At 43.3% G+C, this 10,501-nt stretch overlaps 1 protein-coding gene across 10 annotated transcripts in view; it reads left to right on the top strand.

Moving 5' to 3' along the window:
- Positions 1-9,330, top strand: part of dtnba (dystrobrevin, beta a) — a 21,657-nt gene extending 12,327 nt beyond the window's left edge. For 6 of the 10 annotated variants that reach the window (XM_029114575.2, XM_029114572.2, XM_029114576.2 and 3 more), the window contains 11 exons: positions 762-833; positions 1,080-1,163; positions 1,703-1,775; positions 1,995-2,080; positions 4,251-4,361; positions 4,527-4,623; positions 5,723-5,966; positions 6,056-6,145; positions 6,385-6,430; positions 7,553-7,578; positions 8,459-9,330. In XM_029114575.2, the coding sequence (XP_028970408.2) occupies positions 762-833; positions 1,080-1,163; positions 1,703-1,775; positions 1,995-2,080; positions 4,251-4,361; positions 4,527-4,623; positions 5,723-5,966; positions 6,056-6,145; positions 6,385-6,430; positions 7,553-7,562 (913 nt within the window). In that variant the 3' untranslated portion in view covers positions 7,563-7,578; positions 8,459-9,330. Of the gene's footprint in view, positions 1-761; positions 834-1,079; positions 1,164-1,702; positions 1,776-1,994; positions 2,081-4,250; positions 4,362-4,526; positions 4,624-4,952; positions 5,054-5,722; positions 5,967-6,055; positions 6,146-6,384; positions 6,431-7,552; positions 7,579-8,458 lie in introns of those variants that run through there. The other 4 variants (XM_029114578.2, XM_029114579.2, XM_029114580.2 and 1 more) reach the window with 4 other exon arrangements.
- The last annotated feature ends 1,171 nt before the right edge of the window (positions 9,331-10,501 follow it).

The following is a 10,501-nucleotide window of genomic DNA, read 5'->3' as shown; positions in this document are numbered from 1 at the left end:
TCTCAATTTAGCAGTGCCAAAGGTCAGGTTGTGATCAGCAAAGACCTTCCCTTCCGGCTGGAACTAGAGACTGTTAAGTGAGGACAGTATGGTTATTGTCTGATCTTGGCAGAAATTGAGTCATTTTTGTGTGTTATTGGCATCTATACGAAAACTTGACATGTTCTGTTTGCTAAAGAATTTGGAACTCACCCTGAAGGCTTTTGGCTAGGATGAACACATTTCTTTTCTGACATTGCACAGTATGTTTTTCAAGCCTAGGTGAGTTTAACAATTATGTTCTGTGTTGTCTGATAGTGTTCTCTGTAAATAGATCATTTTTATGTTGTTGTTAAATTCATTTTAATTGTTTACTTCATATTTCTTTTATTGATTATAAGCCCATCTGGGATGGGATAGATCTTATCTGTACGGCATATTATTTTTTTGTAGATTCACAGCTAGCATCTGAACTTCCCTAAACCATTACACAAGCCATTTTGCCAATGCAGCTAGCTAGAGAATAGCTAGTAGCTAACATCCTGATAGTCTTACATTTAAATTTAGATAATTTATCAGAGGCTGTTATGTTGAGAAACCTGATCGGTATAGCTCAAGACGGGAAATGATGTGGGGCAGAGGCTTCTGCCAAACCAGTTTAGGCTCAGTGTGAAATATATCTGTTAAAAAATATACTACTTCTGAAATAACTGACTATCATAGAGCACTTCTATCAGTCTTGTACTCATCGAAAGCCTTTGTTGAATTGTGTGTGTGTGTAGTCCTCCACGACCAGTTCAGAGCAGCCCCAATGAGGCCATGCTGCTGTCTTCAGGAGCCCCCACTCCCCAGAGGTAACAACTGTCTGTCTCTATCGCTGCCTCTAACTCTGACCTGCCTCTAACTCTGACCTGCCTCTAACTCTGACCTGCTTCTAATTCTAATCTGTCATTATTCCACTACTCCAATTCTCTGCCTGTAACTCTTGCTTCTAATTCTGTTTCTTTTTTTATTTTTTTACATTAATCTGCCTCTAACTCTCTGCCACTAACTCTCTGCCTCTAACTCTCTGCCTGGCTTCGTGTGTATTTGTGTTGTAGGTTGGCTGCAGCTCAACGTCTGAACGAGGAACATGCTCTGATTGCTGCCTACGTCACCAAGTTACAGAGTGGTCCTACCACCCGGTGAGAAACGAACCGCTAACCTTAACCCTGTGTCACCAAGCTTACATCATAGGTGATGCCAATTGGACTGCTTGGCCAGGGGAAGGGGGAGGCATGGTCAGCAGGTCAGGGGTTAGCAGGTCAGAGGTAGCGGAGGCATGGTCGGGCAGGTCTGGGGAGGGGGGAGGCATGGTCAGTCAGTCAGGGTAGGGGGGAGGCATGGTCAGCAGGTCAGGGGTCAGCAGGTCAGGGGAGTGGGGGAGAGCCCATTTGCTGCTCTGTCGGGACAAACTGTAGACTTTCAGTGAACTTCAGCTTGAAGGCAGTGAAGTGAGCGGAGGATCTGGGACATGTGAAGTCACTCCCATTGGTCCTGTCGCTGATGTCCCATGTCCTAATTAGTCTCTGATTTACAAGTTAGAGGACTAAACAAACTGAAGTTTTTGAGAACCTCCAGAACTGGGGTTGAATAGCTCTTTCTTAAAATGTTGTCTAACTTAATGGTAACAATACCTCTTTCTTTTTCTGTGTGTGTGTGTGTATATGTGTGGGTTGGACAGTCCCAGTAAGCAGGATGAGGAGCACAGACTGATAGCCCGTTACGCTGCTCGGCTAGCAGACACAGACAACACAGTAAGATGAAACACAGACAACCGTGAGATGAAACACACAGACAACAGTAAGATGAAACACACACAGACAACAGTAAGATGAAACACAGACAACACAGTAAGATGAAACACACACAGAGAACAGTAAGATGAAACACAGACAAAACAGTAAGATGAAACACACATACACCAAACATTTTTGAATATATTGTGTGTGATATTGTGTGTGTGTGTGTTACAGGAGGGGTCTACAGCAGTCGGAGGGTTAACCTTTGATGCAAACAAACAACAGCGACTCCTCATCACCCAGCTGGAGAACAAGAACAGGTACCCATACACACCTGGCTCCTATCCATCCATACACACCTGGCTCCTATCCATCCATACACACCTGGCTCCTATCCATCCATACACACTTGGCTCCTATCCATCCATACACACCTGGCTCCTATCCATCCATACACACCTGGCTCCTATCCATCCATACACACCTGGTTCCTGTCCATACATACACACCAGGTTCCTATCCACTCATACAAACCTGGTTCTTATTAGTGCTGTGCCAATACAACTATTTAATGTAAAATCGCGATTTATTTTTTCACAATATTGTATAGGTATTCTAATCTCTAGAATCGATCTTTATTTTTTACGCCGTCGACAGCCGTCTTTTAAATTACTGTAGTGGCCGCTGAACGGGCGTGTTTCTTTGACAATAATATTTGTGTATATATCACAAAATGTACCTGATAAAAGCCTGTTACTGTATTCCTATGGATGTCGTCATTAATAAGAAACTAGAAAGGGTTGTGCTGTCATTTGACTTTTTTGTTTGTTTTATTAAGTTATTTACTCAGAAATGCTCGCGCCAAAGCGGCCACGACTTTGTACGTTAGAAGTGATTGTTTCTGTGTTGTTTGGTGATACGAGGTTAGAAACGTCCTTGAAAGCAATAATGACGTCGAGGTGAGTAACTAATAAACTGTGGATATAAGTTTAGTCTTGTTCATATTTCATGCTGTGATGTTGGTAATATCTTTTAGATGACAACTGCGACCCTGTCGTGATAACTTGACAGACAAGCACATCAGCTGTGGAGCTTGCTCGGTCTTGTAATGGAAAGCGTAGCAGCAGTTGTGCAGTCGGCTGACTAGTTGGTTGTTTTCTCGCGTTTGTTTCCGATTTCATTCAAATATGGAAAATGCCATTGCTAACTAGACTACTCATTGTCGGGTTTGTTTCGTAATTCAGACTAAAATAAAAGTGTCTGCCCGCAAATGTGTTTCGCTTGTGCTGCAAAAAGCTGTCACTTTCACTAGCTAGGAAAGAGTGGAGGCGGTTCTGTTGTGTCTCGCTGACGACGTCACTTGATCTAGATGATGTCCTACATCTGCCAAAAGACGTGACACATTTCTTGAGATTTGCCTTATGCTTACTTTATTATGATCACATTAGCTGTATGGACCTAATTTGACTGCTGGCTCTATCTCGTCGCAGTGTTTAATTTTATGCAAACGTAGATGTTCGTTCTTCTTTCTATTGATTGTTAATGGGGGGAGACAAATTACATTATTCCAAGATACATTCATGTGTTGATAACTTGTAATTGTTATTTGTTTCTGGTTTTTGTGCTGTGTCTGAAATGTGTGAGAAAATATGGTTTATTTTGAGAATTCTCAGTAATCTACAGCAGCATTCTAGAATTCTATTGGGGTCTAAAGGGTTACATTTAGAAGTTCTAAGTCATTTCAAATTGAGTGGTTCTTTTTTATTAGGGGCTGCTAATAGGGATTAGTTAAAAATGGTCCTTTCAAGTATATAGCCTAATATTATTTGAGGTTTTCTTTAGCACTTCAGTAAGTATCCTGATTCAGTAGTGATATCGTGATGAATCGTGAGGTATTGAATCATTACATGTGTATTTTGATATGTATCGTATCGCAAGGCCAAAACCCGCCCCTAGTTCCTATCCACATGTACAGACACATTTCTGCACATTCAGTTAGCCTCTTTGAACATTTAGAATTGCCATCATGTTTGCATTTTTACAGTTGTTACATATGCATGTCTACCTCGGGACCTCATTGCTGCCATCTCTGCATCCTGGTTGCACATGCTACCTCACTCCTTCAATTTGCCTTGACTGCACATCTAGGATGTCATTTAGAATTGCCATTTGTACCCGCGTAACTATTGTCCCCCTTGTAACATGCATTTTACTTAATACCATTTTCTGCCCTGCTCTGTTTGCCTTAATTGCACATGTAGTAATGCCATTTGTGGTGCCTTTGCCTTCATTGCACATCAATATGTTCCATTTGTAACATACACATACTTCATACTTGTACTCTTGCGCTTCTAGTTAGATGTTAACTGGGTTTCATTGTACTGTACTTGTACTTGTCCAATAAGAATAAAGTAGAAACCCATCTAATAATTGTCTGTGTATGCTGTTGGGTAAACATTCATGGTGGTTGTAATAATCGTATTGTTTCAGAGAGATCCTAGCAGAGATTCAGCGTATTCGTGTTGAACAGGAAGCCTGCCAGCCCAACCCAGATAAGACAACCGCCAACCCCACCCTTCTAGCTGAACTAAGACAGCTCAGGTACACACTCTCATGGTTCTTCCTGTCCACTGTTCATCTGGACAGTGGCTCTTGCTCCCAACCACATCGGTTGTTTGTGTGGTTTATGCAGGAACAGTCTTGGTTATCAGTGCAAACTAGCATTTGATAATGTATTTGTATCCATATGTTTTGATGTGTGTGCAGGCAGAGGAAGGATGAGTTGGAACAGAGGATGTCAACTTTGCAGGAGAGCAGGAGGGAACTGATGGTTCAGCTGGAAGGACTCATGAAGCTACTGAAGGTAAAACACACACACACATTGTGATCAGCCAATAGTTGAGCTCAGACACCAGAGGGCAGAAGTAGCCACGGCAACCAGGCAGATAGAAACGCTGAAGCAACAGAATCCCCTTCATACATACTAGCAGAAGACCTCCATCTTTCCCTCTCCATTCTATATATCTATTTCTATATATCTACTTCTGTACATCAATTTCTTTTGTTTTCTAGCATATTTTCTTTCCCTTTGTTTAACTCTACTATTTTGACTATCATTCCCTGCCTTTCTTTTTCTACCCTGTCCTGTATCTTCCTGTTTCCGTCTGTCTTCCTCTGGCTGTGTTCCTGAAGGATGAGGAACGGAGGCAGGCTGTAAGTTTCACGGATTAAAAACAAATAAACCAACATGTTCACTGATGTAACATGACAAATAAAAAGAAATAAGAAACAAAGCCAAGGTTGGTCGTCTGTCTTTTACTAGTTCAGTTTTACACTTCCTGTTTCACACTTCCAGTTGTGCATTTCACACTTTCTGTTGGTTTTTACATGTGTGACTGTATGTGGGTGTGAGTGTGTGTGTGACTGTAGGTGTGTCAGTGTGTGTGTGTGACTATGTGGGTGTGAGTGTGTGTGACTGTATGTGGGTGTGTGTGTGTGACTGTATGTGGGTGTGTGTGTGACTGTATGTGCGTGTGTGAGAGTGTGTGAGATTGTATGTGCGTGTGTGAGAGTGTGTGTGCCTGAATGTGCGTGTGTGAGAGTGTGTGTGACTGTATGTGCGTGTGTGAGAGTGTGTGTGACTGTATGTGCGTGTGTTAGAGTGTGTGTGACTGTATGTGCGTGTGTGAGAGTGTGTGTGACTGTATGTGCGTGTGTGAGAGTGTGTGTGACTGTATGTGCGTGTGTGAGAGTGTGTGTGACTGTATGTGCGTGTGTGAGAGTGTGTGTGACTGTATGTGCGTGTGTGAGAGTGTGTGTGACTGTATGTGCGTGTGTGAGAGTGTGTGTGACTGTATGTGCGTGTGTGAGAGTGTGTGTGACTGTATGTGCGTGTGTGAGAGTGTGTGTGACTGTATGTGCGTGTGTTTGCAGTTTATAATGGTGTGTTCTCTTTTTCTCAGGCGCAGGCGGCTGGCTCCGCCCAGTCATCTCCGTCGCGGCCAATCACTGCACCGGGCCGCTCGGCGGGCCCCTCGCCCTCACACACACCGCTGCATACACACACCCCCTCACACACTCCAACGCTGACTCACACTCCCTCTCACACACCCACGCACACACTCACTCCCTCACACACACCCACACAGACAGCACAGGACTCAATGGCTGGAGTGGGGGGCGATGTGCAGCAGGCATTCACCCAGGGTGAGTGTGAGTGTGTGTGTGTGTTACCATACGTGTGCAGGTTGATTATTGTCCCTGATGTTTACATTGAGCTCCACCTCTTTCTGTAGGTCCCCGGAGGAACCTCTGTAATGATCTGATAGTGGCAGCGGACTCCATCACCCACACCATGTCCTCACTGGTCAAAGAACTGCATGCTGGTACACACACGCTGTCACAATAACATAAACACTCAGAGCTCCCTTATCTTGCTGTGCTACTGCGACTCCTAGTGGTGGGCTGGGCTCCTGCAAGCTGACTTTGGGTTTGTTGGCTGGGGAACGCACACCTCCAAAACGTGCAAGCCTTTACTTTCTGGTCGAGTGAGTGATATGGTGAGAAGCAGAATGACGCACTGTCATACACACTGGTCTCATGACGATTGTTTTTTTCCATATAGATGAAGGTGTTGAAGAGGACGAAAGACTGCTGAATGGGAAAAACAGGTGTGTGTGTGTCTGTATCTCTCTGTGTGTGTGTGTGTGTGTCTGTATCTCTCTCTCTCTCTCTGTGTGTGAGTGTGTGTCACACACCATTACCACTGTCTTGATGGATTAACATCAGGCTGTTTCGTTAGCTGACTAGTGTTGTTTCTTTAATCCCCTTTTCTTTCGAGGGGTCACTGGGTCACTGGGTCACTGGGGGAGGGGGTTGAAGTTACTCTGACACACCCAGAAGGAGCGGGTGGAGCGGGTTGAAGTTACTCTGACACACCCAGAAGGAGCGGGTGGAGCGGGTTGAAGTTACTCTGGCACACCCGGAAGGAGTGGGTGGAGCGGGTTGAAGTTACTCTGGCACACCCGGAAGGAGCGGGTGGAGCGGGTTGAAGTTACTCTGACACACCCGGAAGGAGCGGGTGGAGCGGGTTGAAGTTACTCTGACACACCCAGAAGGAGCGGGTTGAAGTTACTCTGACACACCCAGAAGGAGCGGGTGGAGCGGGTTGAAGTTACTCTGGCACACCCAGAAGGAGCGGGTGGAGCGGGTTGAAGTTACTCTGACACACCCAGAAGGAGCGGGTTGAAGTTACTCTGACACACCCAGAAGGAGCGGGTGGAGCGGGTTGAAGTTACTCTGGCACACCCGGAAGGAGCGGGTGGAGCGGGTTGAAGTTACTCTGGCACACCCAGAAGGAGCGGGTGGAGCGGGTTGAAGTTACTCTGACACACCCAGAAGGAGCGGGTGGAGGGTCTATGTCTCTGACACTTTTGATTTCTGTCAGTTAAATTATCAAGTGTTTTATTGACATGAATGGAAACACAAACAATTGGAACATGGAAAATGTTAACCAAGAAATAAAATAAAAGAGCAAAAAGAATGTACATCTGGATTAGGGACTGTCTCTGATATGATGACAGGCCTGGACACTGGTTTTCTGAATGTCTCGTTTAGACCAGTGAGCTTGGAGGGGTTGTTTATTTTCCACCTGATCAGGAATGTTTACAGTCTTTCCTCCCGACATCCTGTCTCAATGTCCAGGATTTGGTCACTGAGTCTGTACAATGCTGATGTACATTTACATTCATACAGTGTCTTTCTAATTGCAAAACCTCTTTCTCTTTCTGCAGGTTGAATTAATAAATCCAGAGCGATTGTGAGTTACATCATCAACACAACACAATCAAAGTTAGGATCTCACTGCTATGACCAGTCAGTATTTTAATGCATTCCAGCTGATTTTACAGTCATTCAGCTGGTTTTACAGTCATCCAGCTGGTTTTACAGTAATCCAGCTGGTTCTACAGTCATCCAGCTGGTTCTGCAGTCATCCAACTGGGTCTAAAGTAATCCAGCTGGTTCCACAGTCATCCAGCTGGTTCCACAGTCATCCAGGTGGTTCTATAGTCATCCAGCTAGTTCTACAGTCATCCAGCTGGTTCTACAGTCATCCAGCTGGTTCTAGAGTCATTCAGCTGGTTCTAGAGTCATTCTGCTGGTTCTAGAGTCATTCTGCTGGTTCTAGAGTCATTCTGCTTGTTCTACAGTCATTCTGCTTGCTCTACAGTCATCCAGCTGGTTCTACAGACATCCAGCGGGTTAACATGCCGTATTGAAGGATTTATACATTTTATTACCACATTAATAACTGATTTATATAGTTTAACTAATAGTGTCACAACATACAGTACCAGTCAACATTTTGGAGAAACATACTCATTCAAGGGGAATATCTTGGTTTTTATGTTGAATAATGGACCACTGTCATCTGATCTGTTTAAAACTTTTTTGGGTATTACATGATTCCATACATGTTATTTCAGAGCTTTGATGTACCCACTATTATTCTACAATGTGGGTAAATAGTAAAAATAAATAAATACCCTTGAATGAGTAGGGGTGTCCAAACTTTTGATACTGTACGTGCTGTTGTAGTTTAAAACATATGCAACTTTTGAGGATGTATACCCAATGATTTCAGCGAGGGTGGAGGCCTGCTCTTGACTGGCTCACTCTCTTTATGTCTCCCGATTCAGTGACATCACGGTGGTGGTCCCGCCCCCTCCTGATCTCTGCAGGCTATTAGCCAATGGGAGCTGAGCCCAAAACTATGCCTCTACCAATCAATCTAAGGATGAGAACGCTGGACACTAAATAGACATCAACGGTTGTGCTTCTTCTAGATTCCTTTTGGATTTGATTTATTCTGTTTTGATTCAAATTGTTTTATTCAGCTGTGATTTTTTCGTAAAGGTGTACAGAGCTTAAGCAGAAAACTACTGATCAGGTCTGGAGAGAGTAGATACAGGGCGAGAGATGGTGTGATGGACGAATGAGAGGAAAGGGATGACGAGGGAAAGGATGATAGGTGGATGAGAGGATGACGCAGAGATGAGTGATGATGGAAAAGAGACAGCATAGAGAAATGAGATGAGGAAGATTAAGAACGACAGATGTAGGTTGATGAAGGAATGACCGAAGGATGATGATGGGATGAGAGGATGATGACTGGTGGAGGATTATGGAGGGATGACAGGAGCGGGATGGAGGGTGTAACTGCTGTTTATTTATTACTTTTTTGGTACAGGTGAGATAATGTGTGTGCGTGTGTGTGTGTGCGTGCGTGTGTGTGCGTGTGTGCACGTGTCTGGTGAAGAGGTCTCCATAGTAATTCTGCTTGCTTCCAGAACAGGGGTTCTGGGACGTTTAGGTTTTAAGCACTCTTGTTTCTCAGGCTCCAGACCTTCTGTTGTGTGTGTGCGTGATAACATGTGAGTGTACAACTGGATAGATGAATACATGAGGGAAAGCGAGGGGGGAGCATGTGGACAGGTTCTGAGGTCGCGATTGTAAAGCTGATCCGGTTGTTCTAAAATAAATATTATTTAACAACAAACTAGTGCATCTACGCTTGTCTCTGTGTGGGTTAATCTCTTCATCTCTCTCTTCCTCCCTTTTCTAAGTCTGCCACCCTTTCTTTAAATTTTCTAAATTTACACAACCAAAAACGTTTGTGGACAGATGGACATTTTGAGATTCTGTGTAAACATTTCATAAGCATAAGAAACGTTGAAATGCTTTTTTATGGACTCGTGTTCAGTGTTGTAACAATGTGCAGATAGTGAAATTATGAATGAAAAGGTCAAATAAAGAGGTACATATTAGGTTACAGTGTTGTCTGTTTTTCACTGGTTCCCCTTTAATAATATGATAGTAAACGATCTATTAAAAAAAATCTGTATTCAATAAAAAAGGAGACCTCGAGGAGAGTAGCGACTAAATTAAAAAAAAAGTTTTTTATATCGTATTCAGTGTGCGCTCTAGTCCCAGCATTGACTATGTCCGGTTATTTATAGAGAGATGTGGGTCTGAGCTTGGGAATGTTTTACAACATGTAAAGCAATTACATGAGAATTTTTTTGTTGATAAAATCAACTCTTCCCCCGCATAGATTAGGAGGGTTAACAAAAAAGCAATGTTTTTCTTAAGTTTCTCTAAGTGGGAGGAAGTTTGCTTTTAACAGTTGAGTACTAAAGCTTCTCATGTCAAAGCCCAGATAAGTGGACGTTGGTATACCAGTCAGGATTGTTCGTTAGAGTAGAATATAATCCGTGTACAGATGCATTTTATTTAAGCTGTAGCTTATTTGTTATTTTATGGAGCTATATTTATATGTGATCAGATGATTTGGCAAAAGGCTAGATAGAAAAAGCGAGGGAGTAGCAGGAAGCTAAGAAAGGTGAAATCGTGGGTTTGTGGGTATTCTTTCAAATGGGATCTTATATAAAAGATTGGAACATGTAATTAACCCATCTCTAATAGTACATTTCGAGTGGACCGCTGGTAATACATTTTAACTCGGTCAGAGAAATAAAACATTGAGTTCCGTATTGGACCGTGTCTGTGAATATGATCTATTCGAAACCTTAAAGAACATGTTTCAGTTCGGAGTGAAGCCGGTCTGCTCTGAAAAATACTGCACCTCTACAGTGTTTGTAATACCTCATTGGAAATCAGATTTGATCAATTTCACAGAGATCTCCCCACTGTGTGTCAGAGACAGTGTTTAACAGTTAACT

This window comes from Esox lucius, chromosome 18, assembly GCF_011004845.1.
Source record: "Esox lucius isolate fEsoLuc1 chromosome 18, fEsoLuc1.pri, whole genome shotgun sequence".
Taxonomy (NCBI): domain Eukaryota; kingdom Metazoa; phylum Chordata; class Actinopteri; order Esociformes; family Esocidae; genus Esox; species Esox lucius.
This window is presented reverse-complemented; position numbering and strand designations above follow the sequence as displayed.